The sequence below is a fragment of the Strix aluco genome, chromosome 2 (genome assembly GCF_031877795.1).
Source record: "Strix aluco isolate bStrAlu1 chromosome 2, bStrAlu1.hap1, whole genome shotgun sequence".
Lineage (NCBI taxonomy): Eukaryota > Metazoa > Chordata > Aves > Strigiformes > Strigidae > Strix > Strix aluco.
Genome location: NC_133932.1, coordinates 63,623,053 through 63,643,429, shown reverse-complemented (window position 1 = coordinate 63,643,429; position 20,377 = coordinate 63,623,053). Strand labels below are relative to the sequence as shown.

At 38.4% G+C, this 20,377-nt stretch overlaps 1 protein-coding gene across 1 annotated transcript in view; it reads right to left on the bottom strand.

The window, feature by feature from the left end:
- Positions 1–10,588: 10,588 nt before the first annotated feature.
- OCA2 (OCA2 melanosomal transmembrane protein) overlaps positions 10,589–20,377 on the bottom strand; it is a 192,961-nt gene continuing 183,172 nt past the window's right edge. Inside the window, exon 23 of the mRNA XM_074816908.1 lies at positions 10,589–11,189. Coding sequence (XP_074673009.1) covers positions 11,102–11,189 — 88 coding nt within the window. The 3' untranslated portion in view covers positions 10,589–11,101. The remainder of the gene's footprint in view (positions 11,190–20,377) is intronic.

Below are 20,377 nucleotides of genomic sequence, written 5' to 3'. Positions count from 1 at the left end.
ACTCTCAGGATGGTTTTGGCGGGAGGAGGTATTTTCATGCTACCAGTCTGAACTAGTTTCTGAGCAGCTCACCGATAGCAAAGTCCTACTTCTTACTCCATTGCAGCCTGGGAGAAGCCATTGCAGAGTCCTAAATCAGGTCTCCTGTGAGGGGGAGCCACAAAGCCCACCAAAATGCAGATGCAAACTTATGTCATGTCAGAATAAATGGCTCCATCCTGAGGGGTTAGTTTGGCTTGTGAGCGGGGCTGAAGAAATCCTCTCTCCTTTCATTGCCTTCCTTGAGCTTTGTCATCCTTCAGTTGCCAAAGCAAATGTCACTGCTGTGCTGTTTGAAGCAGCTCTGATTAATCAATCTCCCTGATATATAATGATGATAAAGCCAATAGAAGCAAAAAGCTCACAATCAGCTGCTAGGCACCGACTAACAAGAAATGTAGAAAAGAGAGCAGGTCTGACTCTAACTGCCCTGTTAAATGACATGGAGATTGAAAACTGAGCATACATTTCTCGTCTGTTGTACAAAATCTCTTGCCATCCCTTTCCTCTATCATGCTCTGAATTGTAATGAGACTCAGTATCTTCACTGTTACCTACCTCCTGCGATTATGAGACGTTTTCCTTTTAAGCACATTGAAGAGCTAAATATGTATTTATGGTTTACAAGATACTTTGTTTAGCATCATAGAGGAGAAAAAAGTATGAATCCTTTTATGTTCTATTGCTGGGATATGTTTACCATTCCACAATCAAATGTAATGCAAGTTGGCATCAATTTTACTAAGAATAATATGCCCAAATGTAATGTGAATACATAAAAAGTGTTGTTGACAGTTTGTTTACAAAATCCAGGACTTTAATGCAGATTTTGTTTTAGCACAAAACCTATTAACATAATAAGAATACTGTCTGCTTCAGACAACATGTTATCCTCAGCTGCACTTTATTTTGGAGAAGTCACATTTTCTCAGACACCCTGAAACTTTTCTTACACACTGTCCTCACTGCCACTAGTCCCATGGATTTCCAAAGATTTTATGAAGGCTACTCTACCAATAAATATGGTGGTTCTTCCCATTTCTCGGGACAGATAGGTTTATTTTATTAAATGCTTGTCCTTTGGGGACACATTATTTTGTAACCCTCCAAATTCAGATTTGCATGTACAAATGGGGTAATCAGATACACGTTTCAGCAGTTCAGCACTTTTTCAAGGACAAACTCATTTCCTTTCTTCAAGTGCTGGTGGTCAAAGTAATAATACCAAGATAAATAATCTTAAATACTCAGTCTAAGTCCCAGTTCAGGAAGGCAGTTAAGCAAGTGTTTCACCATTCAAGAAAAGCACAGATGTCTTTTTAGAAAACAAAAAAAAATCACTTAAATATTTCATTAAAAATATGTTTTTCTCAATTAAGGACTTTCTCTGAAGAACAATTGCTTAATGTATCAGGTTGGGACAAGCTGCTTCACGAGAATCTACCTGAGCTTTGTGTGAGGTCCAATTTTATCTTGTATCTTTATTAATCATTATAACAAAAAACAGAAAACATACATTTGAAATCCAAGGAGCACTGCTGCAGGCAACAATACACAAAGAGAATAAATTCAGCCATCTATCACAAAGGTGGTGCACAGGGCTCTGTTTTAACTGGAAAAAAGAAGGAAAAAAAAAAAAAGAACAAACCTAAACTTGGCTATAAAACATTTATTTTGATGTTCTACAGCTCCTGAGTGCTTGCCTTGCAAACTCTTTTAATGTTTGTGTACGAAACAAGTATACACGTTGTATGCATATATCCATCCCATGAATAGAAAAATGTCTTGATGGGTTGAATCTTAAATTTGTTCCAGTACAGAGATGTCAAGTTTGATAAATCTTTTACAAAGGCAACAAAAAATATCATGTCTAATATGGCCCATAGAAAAGTCATGTAAAATTTAATTATGTTAAGGGAAACTTATAGTAAAGGTTTAAAAATCTCTTATAACAAATGTTATGTCTCAAATATAAATATTTTTAAATACTTAAAAATCTCCTGTCTGTTCATATGCAGAATATATGACATATGTTCTCTGGATTTGTTGTTATCTAAAGTTGTTTAGAGTAATTGATACACAAAAAATATTTCCAGTTTCTGTTGGTACTGTAGAATATTTATATTAATTTTGAGTCATTATTTTGAAACTAACTTTCAAATCTAACCTTCATTGGAGAAAAATCTGATCACCTACTTATTTTTCCAGTCTGATGGTGGAAATAACAGTACAGCAAGTATTTTATTGCACACAGGAACAAGAAAGAATTTGCAGACTGTAGAGTCAAGGAATACCAAATTAAAAGTTTTACATTCAAGTTGAAGGCAGCTTCTTTATTCATCTACTTCATCACACAGTTTTCATTTTCATGATTACATATTTTTTTAATTAAAAAAAATGCAACCATCTTTAGTCGACAAGTGCTGTGAATATCTGTTTGGCATGTTGCTTTACATCAATTCATGATGTAGCCACACATTATTGAATGACATTCAAGCTTTTTTCTCTAATCAGAATTGCAGATTTCCTCACAGACATCCTTGAAGTATCACTCAACTTATTTTCACAAGAATCCTTCAGCAGGATAAGCAAAGTGAGACAAAGAAAGTTTAAGAATAAAATTTTATACTAATTTGGAGTTTACAATTTGCAACAGTGACTAATCAGCACATCAGAAAAACCAGGTAGTAAATTCTCAGGTGAAAAGCCTTGCTCAACCTCCAGCAGCTCCCAGATGCAGTATATGCACTGCATATGCTGTTTTAAAGGTTTTAACTGCTAGCCTAAGCAGCTGGTAAGATTTTTCAAAGGCTTATGACAAAGTCAGCTTGGAGGATTTTTCTTATTGGACACCTAAAGCTATGTCTATGGCAGTACCTCAGTCTCTGACAAATTTCAAAACCTGAAGTCTGTCATGGAAACATGAGAGCATTAAAGCTCTTCAACAGAAAGAGTTGTGTGTTAATGTGTTTCATATTCATCTTCCCTTAAGCTTATTCTTGACAAATAACTTGAACTGTCAAGTGAAATAACCTACGTGCTATAACCAAACTAGTAGCACAAAGTTTCATATATTTCCAACCAGCAGGTAAATCACTCTCTATTTATAAAAATAAATTTTAAAAAAATAATTATACTGCACAGGTTTCCTTTTCTTAGGCATTCTGGGATCTTAATAAATTGGCCATAATCTGTATCTATAATCTGCAATCATCTGAGCTCAAAAGCGAATGCAGGAAGGACAATGAGAAATAAAACATCCTGAAGCATTAACACTCCTGAGTCAATTTGAGGAGAATCTTAAGTTTTCAATTTATGTTCATGAGCCCCAGCACTGTCAGACTTGCTGTGATTTTTTCCTTCAAATCAGTGTCTGTAATTCTTCTCATGACCAATGCATAAAATGCACATGAGATGTTACAATTTGGAAAGTGCAATAAGTGAATATATTAAATAGAAGGATGAAATTTAAAAAGGAGACTATGCACATCACTGACATTAGGAAATTTAGGGGAAAAATAATCCATTTCTCTATTAACATTGCTTGTTAAGTAAGAGGGGGTTTTTCCCACTTCTTATACTTTGTTAAGGATAAGTAGGCACAGGCCATCTGAAGGAAGGGTCTGGAGGCAAAACAAATGAGTTAGGGTTTCATTGGGGAACTGGTGGGCTAGAGGAACAGAATGTGAATGAATAAGGTTCAGAATAGCAGATGTCTATAAAGAGAAAATATCTGGTGGACAGTAAATTTGAGAGGAAAGGGGAAGACGTGGAGGGAATCAGGAAAAAGAGAAAAATCTGTAACTCCCCACTGATTGTGCCTCTTGTTTATAGCACTCTGCAGCTCCCTTCTCCCTATTATCTTGTACAGTTAGTGCAGCTCATACATCATGGACAAACCAATGTGTGTTAATTTTCTTAAAAATAGCAGCAGGTCTTTTATTCCAGCCAGGATAATAGTAATGATAGCCAAGACCACATCTTGAGAGAGCTTTCTTTCCATTACTGATTCATTAGGCAAAGCACTAATTGAAACTACAGCTAATAAATCACTGCTGCCTATCAAAGTTGCAACAGCAACCTGAAGAAAACAAAAACCAGCATGTGATCAACTTTAAACATAGAGCAAAACCCCTTTGCTTCTTATTTTGAGTAGCACTAGGATATTGCTAATCATATAATATTCTCCCTAATAAGAAATGTATGCAAAAAGGTTTCTTCTCTCATCTTCTCCCTCTAGACCATCTATGGAGGAAGATTTTAATCCTCCTCTCAATAAATCTCCATTACTTGTTGATTTTCAGTTGTCCTTAATAAATCACTCAGATTTTCATATGCTGACTTCATCTGAGGTGGTTAGCACTTATTCTGAATTGCTAGGATTTCCTATTGTAAATTCACTTCAGAAATATTAATTTAATGCTTCAGCTGTTTCATTATTTTTTCTGACTTGGTTCCCAATCATTTTCTTAGCATCCCATTACAATAAACACAGAGGCTCATGCTTAGCAAATTTATTTTCTGTCTATTTCAGGTGCCACTGATTTTCTGCCACTTGGAACCTATGATTTCTTTAAAGGTGGTTAATGTAGGGAGTAACCATCTGATAGCTGTTATGCTAATGTTTCCACATTTTTTATTAGTATCTTTAAAATAATAGATGGTGTTTGCATATAATTCATAATTCCCTGCTGTTTGATCAACAGTATTTATTTCTTTTACAAAGCCCAAAGCATACATATAGAAAATGTATCTTTTTTAAACACTTCAGAAAGTTGGGTAAAATCAGGAAAAAAATCAATTGACTGTAAAAAGTTACACAGAAAGATAACAACACAGCAGGAAATAGAAACCTTTTCTTTCTGAACCTATTTCCATGAATTAAAAATAAAATAATTCTGAGACACTGGAGGAAGTCTGCAGTGCAAGCTGTCTGAAGACAGTTTTTGGAAATACTTTTCAAATAACAGTTGACTTCTTAGATGAGACCTTCCTCTTTCTGGGTGGTCAATCAGTTTTCATTTCTAACTGTACCTTTAAAATTTGCTTTCTTAGAAAAAATACACTTTATTTTGATTTTTGTTAAGAAAACGAGAATTACTTTCTAGGACTAGATTTGGTGTTAACCAGGACAGGGTACAAGAAGCTTTAGTATGATCTAAAATAAGCTTTTATGAGCAGCTCTGGAACAATCCATTCAATTACGCAAGTTTCCCTTTATAGATATGGTCTGGAGTTGGCTTATTACCCAAAGAATAAATCATTATATCTTTTTCAAGACAGTTGGGTGTTTCTAAATCCTACAGTTTAATTTAAATATTCTTATAGAAATAAGAAATAGTTTTTCAATCATACCTCAGTAATATTTGCTAGCAAGGGGTTCACAAAGCTCACTGTGCAATACAGGAATAAAATTTCATGTTTTTTACACTCATTTTGATTTGATCTGTAGTTACAATAGACAGTAAATATATCCTGTCCAATACCTCTAAAAGAAATTAAACTACCACAGGATAAGGGGTATGGCCCTTCCATGAAGCTCTAGAGGGAGTCAGGTAGGTTCTGTGATACTCAACATATTTTCAAATGGTCTAGATTTTGAAGTAAACAGCTAAAAGTGAAAGCCTATGTGCTATTCAGGGTAGCAAAGACAACAGTTAATAGCAGAGAACACAGAAAAACTTTACAAGAGTAAGTGACTGGGAAAAAATGGCCTGTGACAAAAAGGGTCCTGCCTGACTAACTTGATCTCCTTCTATGACTAAATGACCTGACTATTAGAAGAGGGAAAAGCTGTGGATATTGTCTATCTGGATTTTCGAAAAGCATTTGACACAGTTCCCCATAGAATTCTCATAGAAAAACTGGCTGCCCATGGCCTGGATGAGCGAACGGTCTGCTGGGTCAAGCACTGGCTGGATGGACGGTCCCAGAGAGTGGTGGTCAATGGAGTTAAATCCAGCTGGTGGCCAGTCACAGGTGGTGTTCCTCAGGGCTCAGTGTTGGGACCATTTCTGTTTAACATCTTTATTGATGATCTTGATAAGGACGTAAAGTGTATCATCAGTAAGGTCGCAGATGAACCAAGTTAAGCGGGAGGGTCGATCTACATGAGGATAGGGAGGCTCTACAGAGAGACTTGGATAGATTGGATCAGTGGGCCAACATTAACAGGAAGAGCTTCAACAAGGCCAAGTGCCAGGTGCTGCACTTGGGCCACAACAACTCCATGCATCGCTACAGGCTTGGGGAGATGTGGCTGGAGAGCTGTCTGGAAGAGAAGGATCTGGGGGTTCTAATTGACAAGCAGCTGAACATGAGCCAGCAGTGTGCCCAGGTGGCCAAGAAAGCCAACGGCATCCTGGCTTGTATTAGAAATAGTGTGACCAGCAGAAGCAGGGAGGTGATAGTCCCCCTGTACTCTACACTGGTGAGGCCACACCTGGAATATTGTGTCCAGTTTTGGGCACCTCAATACAAGAGACATATCGAGGTGCTGGAGCAAGTGCGGAGGAGGGCAACGAAGCTGGTGAAGGGCCTGGAGAACAGATCCTATGAGGAGCGATTGAAGGAGCTGGGACTGTTTAGTTTGAGGAAGAGAAGGCTAAGGGGAGACCTCATCACTCTCTACAGCTACCTGAAAGGACATTGTAGAGAGGTTGGTGCTGGTCTCTTCTCACAGGTGATTAGTGACAGAACAAGAGGGAATGGCTTTAAACTGCAACAGGGGAGGTTTAGACTGGACATTAGAAAAATATTTTTTACCGAAAGAGTGGTTAGACAGTGGAAAGTCTGCCCAGGGAGGTGGTGGTGTCACCATCCCTGGATGTGTTTAAGGGTCGTTTGGATGTGATGTTTGGGGATATGGTGTAGGGGAGAACTTTGTAGAGTAGGGCTGATGGTTGGACTCGATGATCCCAAGGGTCTTTTCCAACCTGAATGATTCTATGATTCTATTCATTGTGGACAGTTTTAAAATAATATAGACAGAGGAGCAAAAATAACCTTAACGTTACATACTAAACAATGTGAGCCAATAATTATCACTCAGGAAATGCAGCTTGTTATTTTAAGATGTTCTTGTATAAACATATTCCTCGGCTTATTTGACAATAACAGTTCAAGAACTGAATTAGATCTTAACTAATTAACTAATTAGATCTTTTCTTCTTAGGAAGAAAGTGAAAAGCAGAAGAGATCAGCAGGCTGCTGTGAAAATCCATAGCGTATTTGTGTCTTGGCTAGTGTTCACCCTTCCTATCCTTTCGACTCAAAAAAGATGCAGTGAAACTTCAAAAGGTGAAAAAAGGAAAGAGCAAAGATATGAGAGTATTCCCGTATAACAAATGAGCATATAGACTGTGATCTCCAGACTGGAAATAGGTCTATAAAATCACGATTTAGAGAAAGGATGGGTATTCATTATCCCTTCCCAGCCAAAATATTTTGGAAAGGTGTTGGGGGAGAGATGTCATAAAAATTAAATTAGCAAAGGACAAGTTCAAAACAAACAGCTGGAATATTTTTCCCATGGTGTATAGTTTATCTCTGAAACTCCCTGTGACAGACATTGAATTTTAAAATGTTCAGCAAGGAGCTGGGTAAGTTTGTGGAAGGACAATCCATCAGGTGCAATGCAATATAAAGATGACATCTCTCATTCAAGAAGTCTCTGAATCTCTGAAAGTGGGGACAGTATTCTGGGAAAGCATCATTTTATGTTTGCTCTACTCTTGTGTTCTTCACAGGCACCCACAATGCCCCGTTGTCAGAGACAGCTGCTAGGCTGGGCAGACTCTTGTCCACTCTCAATAATATTTGCTAGATAGCTCAGTATTTGGTGAAGTTCTAATACGTCCCTGTTACTTTCCTTGTTTTCAGTAATTGCCCTGCTTATATACTGGAGATGGTTTCTTTTAATAGCCTTTGCTTACATTGCTCTGTAATGGTATAATTCATATATTGCTGTCTTATACCAATTTTGCATTTTACACCCTTCAGAAAACGGATCTCAAAGTAGTCATATATTTATATTTACTCAATGGCTTAAAACAAACGTCACCAAATAGCCTAAAGGAATGTCAATGAAAATGAGAATCCTTTCTCTGAGATCAGCCACGAGCATACTAAAGATAATACACTTTTACATAATGTATTATTTAACTATTTTGTTCAGCCTTTCAGAGAGAATTTCACTGCAAAAATTAATTCCACCCACTCTTCAAATTTACTCAGTTTTTATGGGTTCCTATATAGTTTTGTGAAGGATGTAGTCACTGTAACTTGTGCACTTTTGATGTGCAAATTATGTTGATAACTATAATGGTGAAAAATATACTTCATTACCTTGAAATGATCTGAAATACCTGGGTAATTTTCATTTTAGCAGATTGTCTCCTAATGTGAGAAACAACAGCAAGAGGCCAGAAAAACATATTTATCACTGTTATTTCTCTGGTTATTGAACATTAGATTACACTCACGTAAAGCCCTGTGCAAACAAACAGCTTTATCTTCTTTTTACAATTTGCTTTGTCATATGAGCTCTCACTGAGCTCTTCTTGGCTGTGCAAAAGAAGCAAAATGGTTGTTTAAGGAAGGAAAGTCAATTTGGAGGAAATCCTCAGGAAAACAGTATATCATAAAAAAATTTCCTAGAACCAGAATGAATTTAGCCTTAAGTTTGGTTGCCTGTTGAGTGATTTGTACTCCCTGTGCACTACTTGCCTTCTTTTGACAGGACAAGTAACATAAGAGAATGAAAATCTCATCTGAGTCCTGTTGATGTATCATTCCTGAAGCCAGTGAGATCTCTCTCACACCAAAGTGTTCCAGAGTATTTGCTAAGATGAGTGAGTGGAAATGAATTGCTGCACTTCCATCTTCCTCCTTCCAGCAAACTGTAAATGCATTTTCATATCAGCTAATGTGATCGCATTTTTAGCATGAGTTTGTTTAAGGTTGGCAGGAGGGTTTCAAGGTCCCAGGAGCAGGATTAGGTTTTGTTTAGGTTTTTTGCCCCTTTAAAAGAACACTAAGAAAGAATTAGTAAATTGTGCTGTGCGACCATAGTCTCATTTTTATACTCCTATGTGCCAGCAGTGTTTTAGTGGAATGGAAAAGAAAATAAAACTTTAAACTGTGTGAGAAAAAAAAGAAAAAAAAAAAAAAACAATCACTCCAAAACAGATAAAACCAAATGTGTTTTAGCAGAGGCTGATTTTGCGTTCTCTAGGGCTTAATGCAACAATTCTTGCACAACCAGTGACTGCACCAACATTGCTCCAGTGTGAGAAATGTTGAGGGTTATAAAATGTTGTGTGAATATTTTTAACAAGGGATCAGTGTTAAGCTGATTAGCATAAATGTTTCTTTAATTGAAACAGAATTCCAGTTACTACAGCGTAAACTGCTATTACAAAGAAAAAGTCTCCACATGGAGAGTGAGACAGACCCAATTCAATATCAGACAAATTGTCTGAAGAAATGTCTTTCAGGTTCATCTGTTTGTTATTTGGTTTGGTTTGTTTTGATCCAGACTTCTTGCAGCGTTCTGGTTTTGGTGGGTTTTTTTAACATAAAAGGAAGTGGAGGTCATGCTGGTTCTGGGAGAAGGTCTTGTGATCTACAGCTAGTCACTGTTAGAGCAGCCTCGAGGTTTCTCAACAGTGCTGCAAAACTCAGCCCAGCCACAGGAGACTTCACTGATCCAGGGGGCCCAAGCATGGATGGGGCTGGAAATCTTGGTGGCAGGTTTTGGGGCAATGGAGTGAGCTCTTCCCCTCCTGCTCCACATGATTCCTTTGCTACCACTGAATCTACTAGGAGGGGTGGGAGACAGCCTTGCTTTGAGTGGGTGCTGTGACTCATTTCCATTAGTCTCTTAAGATCATATTTCAGACTTTAAAAAAAAAATCTTGGTGAGGAATAGAACCTGCATGTGAGTAAAATGCGGTGTATGATTAACCTCACACCCTCTGTGCAAGAGATACTGCTTCTCCCTCACCAGGTTATCTCAAGGACTAAGCACAAGAAAAAGCCACATTTGATCAGCTCTACTGGCTTCCTGTAATTCAACCTTGTTCATTTGGGTTGCACTTACAAGGTTGCCAGTTTCTCTAACTCAAGAAAAAACAGACCCGTTGGTAATTCAGACCAATCCCACAAGGGTATTGGAAGATGGAGACTGAGACCTTGAATGCCTCACAGGATTTAATATTTGTAATGAGAAGTTTAACCTGTTCTGGCAGCCAATTATACAAAAAAATATATGTGGTTTACCACATTATTATCAGAGAGGAGGAAATCAAAGCCAAAGTATGATCTCATTCTTCCATATAGTGTATTAACCTATTAAAAGATTTAGAGTACTCCACCACAGAAATGGAAGATGTCCAGTGCCTTATCACATTTTATGTCCATATTTTTGTAAGAAGATGGGCATTAGTTTAAGAAAAAGGTAGCTTACCACAGGTTAGGATCTTTAAAATGAAAATGCCTCCATAGAATGCAATCCCAGTTCCAAAGTAATAATTCCTTCCACAGCACATTTTCAGCAGATGTGTTTATTTTTAAATGTAGATAATGATACATCTTTCATAGTGTACAGAATTTCTGCTTAGCTGTCTATTATTACAACTTGAATATTACTTTAATACAAATAGCTAAATACATTGACAAAGACAAATGAAACCCTAAAAAGAAATTACTGAACATCTGCTATTGTGAATGAGTTTTTCATCTGTGACTATACTCAGATTGTGTCAATACAAACTTTCAGGCACAACATATTCCCATGTGATGGTGCCTTTTCATCTGCACAATAATTGCATTCACAAGTAAATATATGGATTCTTTTAATTTTGATTGTCAATTTCTGCAAACTGTTCACAAAACAGAATGTTAAGAATGACCAAACCTGATACTGATGCTGACAATCATTTTGAATTATGCTATATTTGGGGGTCTTACACATCTTCTTCCTTTTATATGTGTTCTTAGTGTTCTGATATATAAACTAAATTAAAGAGAAAGCTTCTTTGAGTCTTGAAAGCATAAATTACTATGAGTTCCAACCTACTACAACATGAGCAACAAGAAGATAGCACATCCCAATGGTACAGGACACAACCATCATGGGGAAACCTAACCTGAAAAAACAATAAAATAAAGGAAAGATTAATAAGAATACAATGGTTTGTTCTCCAAGCAATTTATGAAAAGGAAATTTAAGTTATCCTACACATTCCAAGCCTCAAATATGCTTATAGCAGAGCCAAAAGCATGGATGTACTGAGTATGGCAATGTCTAGGAGTTTAATATGCAAGCTCACATTTCTACATACGGCCTATTTAAGAGATAGGAGGTCAAAATTAGCATAATTTCATTGGTTTCAGGATACCTCTTCCAATTTACTCTGTCTCAGAATCTGGCATGCCTTGTTGGTTTTTTTGGGTATTTTTTCCCCCTGACAACAAGCTATTGTACAGGTAAAATATCAATTCTTACAAATCCTGTAGAATAGATTATCCAGTGTGTATCACTTAAGATTAGGTGTGTAACCCTGGTATGGTGCTTTATAACTTAACCTATGGCTGAAATTCATGAAATTGTTTCCCTGTTGATCTGTAGACACATACAGCTAGTATTCCTGTTCTGTACCTCTCACCAGGTTTAACAGACTTGAATATTAATGGACTCTTGGAAATAAACCCCAGGCAGTTGTAAAAGTGCTAAGAATTTTATGTTCTATCAAAACAGCTCTTTCACCACAGAATAAGATTTTCAGACAACACCCAGATTTTATAGCTTTCTTTAGACTGACAAACACAGGCAGCAGAGACAGAAAACTGAAAAGGATGTTGTGGAGTTGGCCAAGTTCTACTCTGCTAAATTTGTGGGTTTCTATATGTGTGAAAAAAAGGGAGTTTTCTGAAACTTAAAAGCATTATTGTATGATACTGAGGGACTGTGAAGAACCACTGCTGTGATCACACTCATTTGTTTTATGTTACTAAAATCACAGGGAGAACTGAGATGAGAAATGATCGTGCCACAAACGACCTTCTTTATGTACTTTCTTTTGTCACGTCCAGCTAAGAATTTCCATAAACCTCACCAAAGCATGGCAATGTTCTCTGAAGTACAGCATTTCATTTATTCTCTTCCTTGAAGTAAGACCTACTTATTACATGTGGGTATACTAGTTGTGTCTCTTTGCCTTGCTTGTTAGGAACCCTTAGCAAGGTTCCTCGAGCCCATTATTCCCCTGTGTCACTGCTAATCAAAGCACTAATGAAGAGATGTCCATTCTGTAGGTGACAGGAGGACAACATTCTCTTATCTTGGGTGGTTGAATAACTTCTTTCTTTAGGAAGCTACAGCTAGAAGGGGCATCTTGGGTCATTAACTTTGGCCCCCACTTCCTCAGGGTATGAAACCAATTGCATAAAATGAAAATTAAATTTCTCAATTCCTCACTGTAGTCTGCTCTTTCTACCTGCATCTGTGGCACTACTCTAAATCTTGAGATCCTCATGAGTTATGTTTCTCTCGTTGCTGTTTTGCTGAAAAGCTGACTGAAGGAAGCATAAATGTGACCAGCAGATCAGAGGTGCTTTCATCTTTAACAGCCATTGTTCACCATTCAACAGAAAATGTTGGAATTATTTAGTGAAGAACAAGTTTGTCCATAATGCCTGCTTCACAGCCGCTCTTAACCCACTATCAAAGTGAGCCTGTCTCACATACCAGTAGAAATAGAGTCAAACCAAGAACAGAAGGAAACTCTTGCAAGGCTGGAAATGTACAAAGGGCAAGACTGTCCAGGCTGGCAGATCATCTTGTTTCTGTCTCCTTGACATCCTCTTGAAGAAGCTGATGTGTCTGTATGCATGAATTGTGCTTGAAAGATCTGCCTCAGAAGGGCAGTTCCCATGCCTGGCTCCAGAAGCTTTCTCCTCCATCTCTCTGGGATTTAGGATCTGGTGTGCTGGCCTCTTCTGCCATTTTGGTAACAGACATTATTATAGCTATTCTGGCTTCAAAGGCATTAAATGTTAAGCTGATATTTGGACTTGGCAAAAGAGAGAGGAAGAGGAGGAGAGAGAATGGCCAACTGTGTCCAAGGGGTGAAATGTATGAAGAATTGTTGAAAGGGTCATAGGATTGTGACTAAGCTTTCAAATATTTCCTGAAAAGTCTGAAATGCATTTGAAATTTTTTTTCTTTTTTTTTGTGTTAATATGAACATGGATAAATATACTGCAGATAAGTGTTATTTCTTTTCCAGACTGACTGGTCAGATCCTTGCTTTTGAATGACTCATTACTTGAAAGAACTGAATCATTATTCAGTCACTAAACTATGATCAAGCTGATAATATTGTAAAACAGCAGAGCTAAAGCATCTCTTGGAATTATTTTAGAAAAAAGAAAAAATTAATTTGATGGCTAGTCAACTGCTTCTCAGACCCTTTCCTTCCTCTCTCAGCAAATCTGATTTCTGGCCTTCCCTAATCTTACTTAGATAAAAGTGTCCAGACAAAAAAGCAAAACAAGCAATGGCTGTAGGAATAAAATAGGATGGCTAAAAAAATCTTCCTACATCTTTCAGTATATCTAATGAATGCTCCCTGCAGCTGTATCCACATGACAGGCTGGTGAACCGGAGATTGCTACAATTCTCATAAGAAAACCAGCTGTTGTCTGACAGAAAACAGAATTTTATTGACCTCACAGTTAGTAAATAATGAGCTGGCACTGGGAGGAATAGGGACAGCGCAGATCTTAATTTGTACTAATGCAAACCAACAAACCTCCCTGGAGAACGCACAGCAGCTCAGCAGTGAATGGCAACATGATGCTTTTGTGAAGACTGGCAAGGGGAGGGAAGGATCCAAAAGATTCAAAGGCTACTCGACCATTGAAAAGAGAACAGAAAAGTTAGCTCCAGCTTGGAGGAGGTCCATGCAAGAAAATGGATGAGTTACACAGGGCCACATACAAAGATGCAGGAATTGTGATCATACCCCCACTATGACAGTGCCAGTCAAATGTGTACTGGAGCCAGACACAGCTGGTCTGTGGATGAATCTCATTTCATTTAGTGTGGATGCTTGCATAGGGCACAACTCCGAAGCCATTATTCTCATTGCATGGACAATTACCCCTCAACTTGGGGCCTGAATTTCAGGCTTGCTGGCCTGAGCCCTGAAGTAATTGGATCAAATTCAATGTGGAATTTGTGTGCCAGAGAAACAGGAGATGAAGCTCAGTCAGTAAGTATTAGTTACTGCAGAGTTGATCGATTACTTTTGTTGGTTCAGTGCTCTGTTATACTATTACACTACCCATTGCTCTCCCCGAAAGGAAGATACAGTTCCTGTCCCAGGACACACACAACACAATGTTTAAGTACCTATGATTTTTTTAGTTATATCAAATCTAAGAATGTATTTTAAACAAGGTAAAAATTACTTCCAGCAACTCTCATTTTCAGCATACACCTTGGAGTCAAAACGCGCCATGTCATTCAGTTGCTCCTGTCCAGGAAAAATGATCAGCAGAGTTTAAAAGTCATAAAACCTTTCTTGTACTAAAACTTCACATTTGTAAGAAACACTAATTAGCATCTTTGGCATAAAAATACATTTTTGTATCCTGCACTGGGTATCCTTTTCTTGCCTCTCCCTCTCTGCAGACAGGGACATGCACACCCTGCATGGTACAAAAGGTTCATCCTGACTCTCCACAGCCAGCTCAGGGAGTTTTCACCACTGCGGAGAGGAAGCAGGGTCAGACACAAGGAAGGATGGATGACAGGATCTAGCACTCACCCCATTCTTCCTTCCTCTTCATACTAGAAGCTTACAAGTAAAACCGTGATCTAAATGAAACCACCCAGCTTAAATATCTACAACAAGCAGATGTTAGTTCAGCATGAGATAGTGAGAGCATTTCAAGTGAGAGCCCCAGGGATTTGTCTTGGACAAAGTCTTACTTATTAATAACATCAGTGATTCAGTAGTCAAAAGCTTGCAAATTGCCCCAGCGCGGGAGAGATGTCAGACACTGTGGAGAACAGAATTCAACGTGTTCTTAACAAATTAAAATGAGAATTTGAAATGAACAAAATGAAACTCCGTGAAAGTAAGTGTGATGTATTAGAAGTCAAACACAGGCACAAAAAGAGCAAGGCAAGTGAAGCTTTTCACTGGTAATGACCTAGTTATTTCTGATCCTGCTTCACCACAAGACTGTATTTACTTAGAAGAAAAAGAAACTTGTGTATGATTATTCTGGGAATAAATCCTATTTTTAATGAGTATCTACAGATGTGACTATTACAGTTTTCTTAGGTTATAAATTTATCCAATACAATTTGCTAAATAATAAGAGTAAAGTCTTTGGAGTCTGAATTGAGTTCTTCTGGACAAACTGATCTCCTACAGTACCTTGCAGCTCTATTTTGTGATACTTCAAGAGCGAGCAGGACCCAGGATGTACAAGACCTAGGTTCAGTGCCTTGTTCTGCTTGATTTGGGACATGACATACTGTCATGCTTTCAGCCCAGAGGGCAACTGAGCACCACGCAGCCACTTGCCTACTCCTTCCCCCTCAGGGATGGGGAGGAGAAAAGAAAGAGAGAGAAGAGAAGAGAAGAGAAGAGAAGAGAAGAGAAGAGAAGAGAAGAGAAGAGAAGAGAAGAGAAGAGAAGAGAAGAGAAGAGAAGAGAAGAGAAGAGAAGAGAAGAGAAGAGAAGAGAAGAGAAGAGAAGAGAAGAGAAGAGAAGAGAAGAGAAGAGAAGAGAAGAGAAGAGAAGAGAAGAGAAGAGAAGAGAAGAGAAGAAAAGAAAAGAAAAGAAAAGAAAAGAAAAGAAAAGAAAAGAGAAAAGAAAAGAAAAGAAAAGAAAAGAAAAGAAAAGAAAAGAAAAGAAAAGAAAAGAAAAGAAAAGAAAAGAAAAGAAAAGAAAAGAAAAGAAAAGAAAAGAAAAGAAAAGAAAAGAAAAGAAAAGAAAAGAAAAGAAAAGAAAAGAAAAGAAAAGAAAAGAAAAGAAAAGAAAAGAAAAGAAAAGAAAAGAAAAGAAAAGAAAGAAGAAAAAGGCTTTGGAATCAAAATAGGGTTGGGGAGGGATGACTCACTCATTATGGTCACAGGCAAAAGACAGACTCCATTAGGGAAATAAAAAAAGAACATCAATTTAATTTGAACACCACTGCCAACATTAATTTACCAATCAAATGGAGTGAGAAATACCATCACATCTTAAAAGCACCTTCCCCCTACCCCTCCCTTCTTCCTGGGCTCAGCTTTGCTCCCGATTTCTCTACCTCTTCACACCCAGAAGCACAGGCACAGGGGATGGGGGTGTGGTCAGTTCATCACCCATTGTCTCTATCACTCCTTCCTCCTCAGGGGGAGGACACCTTACACTCTTCTCATGCTCCAGCGTGGGTCCCTCTCATGAAAGACAGTCCTCCACAAACTTCTCTGAGCCAGTCCTTCCCACGGGCTGCAGCTCTTCATGAACTGCTCTGACACGGGTCCTTTCCATGGACTACGCTCCTCCCAGCAACAAACTGCGCCAGCGTGGGCTTCCCTCAGAGTCTCAGCCTTCTTCAGGCACAGCCACCTGCTCCGGCATGGGGTCCTCCATGAGCTGCAGGTGGGCATCTGCTCCACCGTGGACCTCCATGGGCTGCAGGGGCACAGCCTGCCCTCTCACCATGAGCTGCAGGGGAGTCTCTGCTCCAGCGCACCTCCCCCTCCTCTTCCTCCTTTCCTCAACTGACCTTGGTGTTTGCATAAGTGTCTCACTCACAACTCCTTCTCCTCTCAGGTTCCCCTTCTTAAATATGTTATCACAGAGGCACAACCACTGTTGCTAATTGGCTCAGCTTTGGCCAGAGGAGGGTCTGACATAGAGCTGGGGGAGCTTTGAGAAGCTTCTCACAGGCGCCACTTCTGTAGCCGCTCCCACCCTACCAAAAACCCCACCACACACAAACCCAACACACATAGGAGATGCTTTCACCCATAAAAAACAACGTACAAGCACTGCCTTCCATGACAGTTCATAACTTACAGAGCCTGTGCATCCCTGGGGGGATCTGTGGCAGAACCATGTCTCCAAGGAAATGGGGAACCTTCAGTGATTCCTCAATGGAAAAGCAACAGCAGAAATCTCTCAAGACCAAAACACTGGCAGTGAAAGAAACCTGGTGGTAGCCAGGAGTAAGAGTTAAAAAAGAGTTAAAGCTAACTTCTACTCCCACTTGTATTTGCATTTTAATGGACAATTTAAACTTGACTAGTGGAGTGTGCATCAGGCTTAAAATTTTGATCTTCTCGCTTCATATCAGTTTCATACTGCAAGTTCTGTAGAAGGTGTAACCTCAGCTTTGCAGAAGAGGACCTGGGGGTCATGGTGTACACCAAGTCAGCAGTGTGCCTTTGCAGCGAGAAAGGCTAGTGGTATCCTGGTCTGCATTAGGAGGAGTGTTGCCAGCAGGCTGAGGGAGGTAATCTTTCCCCTCTGCTCAGTGCTGGTGAGGCCACACCTGAAGTGCTGGGTCCAGTTCTGGGCTCCCTGGTACAAAATACATAGACATACTGGAGAGATTCCAATGAAGGGCCACAAAGATGATTAAGGGAGTGGAGCATCTCTCCTGTGAGGAAAGGCTGAGAGAGCTGGGACTGTTCAGCCTGGAGAAGAGAAGGCTCAGGGGGGAACTCATCAATGTGTATAAGTGCCTGAAGGGATGTTGTAAAGAACACAGTGCCAGGCCCTTCTCAGTGGTGCACAGTAACAGGACCATAGGCAATGGGCACAAACTGAAACACAGAAAGTTCCCTCTGAGCATCAGGAAACACTTTTTTACTGTGATGGTGACCCAGCACTGGCACAGGTTGCCCAGGGAGACTGTGGATTTTCCATCCTCAGAGATACTCAGAAGCCATCTGGATGCGGTCCTGGGCAACAGGGTCTAGGTGGCTCTGCTTGAGGCGGACCTCCAGAGGTCCCTTCCAACCTCAGCCATTCTGTGATTGTCACCCACCTACTTGTTCCTCTGTTATTCAACACAGGATAAGAAAGCATCATCTGCACACCTGAAGATTGGCATGTCATCAGAAAATATTTAATAAAGGACAGATGATGATTCTTCTCATTCTTAAACAGTCTCTCATCATATGCAATGCTTTGCTCTAGAAGTTTGTCATCACAAGCTCATTTTTAAAAGAAAGTCTAAATGTCTATGAAAGCAGCCTCAAAAAAGAGACTCAGGTGTGGATATACTTAGAAGATACATAAGGTTATTTCTGAATGAAAGGAAAGTTACACCTTTTAATGAAGTGTCATAATTCAATTTGCATAGTAACTTATTTATATTTCTTTTCAACAAAAGGATAGAACCACAATATTCATGGATCTTAATGAAAAGAATATATTATAACCCTCATGAACTGAACTCTACAAGGGTGGGTTTTTTTAATGGAAGATAGAACAATTTTACCTTTATGAATAACAGAACTCAATTAGTTAACAGAAGTTATATAGGTCTACATAAGTTATAGTCTAATGCAGTACAGCTCTGTGAGCAAGTTCTCTTTCTGTACCTCAGCTAGGATTACATATCAGAGTTAAATCTTTTTTTTGTAGAAAAAGGGGAGAAGACTTGCTTGTGAATACTGTAGTTTCTGAAATTCTCCATATTTTTTCAGATTTATCAAAAAAACCCTATAAATTAGTTATAATAACATTCTTAGATATATAGCTTAATTTCTTCGTGATTATTTGTTACCAAATTCTCCTATTAAGAGATTTTCTCACAAGATTATTTTGGCCTTTCATCCTAATTGTTAAAAAAAGAAAACCTTAGAATTCCTTGCGAACAAAAATCCATTTTTATTAGGTCTATTGATTAATTCCCTACCTTTTTTCTTTGGCTTTGGGAAGGAATGGAGATTGAAAGGAAAGATCTTTAATTTGTTGTCTACCTTACTCTCAAAGCCACTAGGAATTTTCCTCTTAGTCAATTTCTCTGTTTTTATTATATCTGTGGTCACTTCCTGTCATCTTATTTCTTCTTTCCCTTTCTATCAACGCAGACTACCTTATGAGTCTCCTGTCATTTTGCTTGTGTCAACCTTTCAATCATTCCATGTCTTTGACATATCGATCCCATTTACCTGAAATGAAAGTGTGGACTTTACTACCAGCTTAAATAAAACAGATTCAAAATGTTTATCACATGCCCATGACCCCTTCAAATCCAGACACCTGTTGTAGTTCAGAAAACAGGTGGCTAAAACTGCAAGTGATCATTAATTCAACATTAAATTGCTGTGAATTTCATATAGTCTGGAATTACATAAAAATTACAGTGTGGTTACCTACTAGTTACCATACACAGGAGTTACTGTGTAATTTAAATCACAGAACAAAACCTATAACCCTATTTTTCTCTGATTGCTAAAATTATGTTAATTTCTCATGGTATTCTATCTGTTTTGAGCCTGTGCCAAGATTCCCCATAGAGTCACTGCCAGGAGTGAACCTGAGATAGAGAAAATCAGATCTTGAGTGAGAAAATGTTAGGTTTTGCCTTACACGGTTGAGAACATTCTCCTAAAGGTGTTCTGCTGTAACCTCAACACTTTTATGTGTAGAACAAGCAATGGGCCTTTCCTTGTCTTTCAAAAATTCTGATTATCTAAAGAAAAAAGTGTAGACTTTCACTGTCAGAGAATAGTTCGTCTGCCAGCTCCACCTGGCAGATTCAAATTACTATTGATAGAACATTTGTTGCAGTATCTGTCTAGGTCTCTGTGGTACAACTGAGATGAAATACAGGACTGTCAGAACAAGTGACTCTGATAACTATACAGAACCTATTCATACATGGTAAGTTAGCAACCTGTATGAAACACAATGATAAAAACTGGAAAAGACATCAATTCTAGTAAAAAAATAATTGATTATTTAAAAATCAGCAAGACACTAGTTATTAGATGACAACAGTATCTGACCTATCTTTTAAAACTAAACACACAACCGCAATAGGAAATGGTGAAATCCTGCGGACAGCCAGAAAAGAACAGAGCTCAAGTACAGAAACAAACCTGAAAACACAGATAGAACCAACAGTGATATTTTACTGGGGAAGACAAACATAACACTGAAATGTGTGGAAGTTATTTTTCCGACAATTCTTATGATTCTAATATCCCTTTAAATGAATAAATATGTATTAATAATTTGGCAATGTGCACAATGTGTTCAAAACCTTATATCTAGGTGACAAAGGGGGAAAAAACAGTAACTTTCCACGTTGA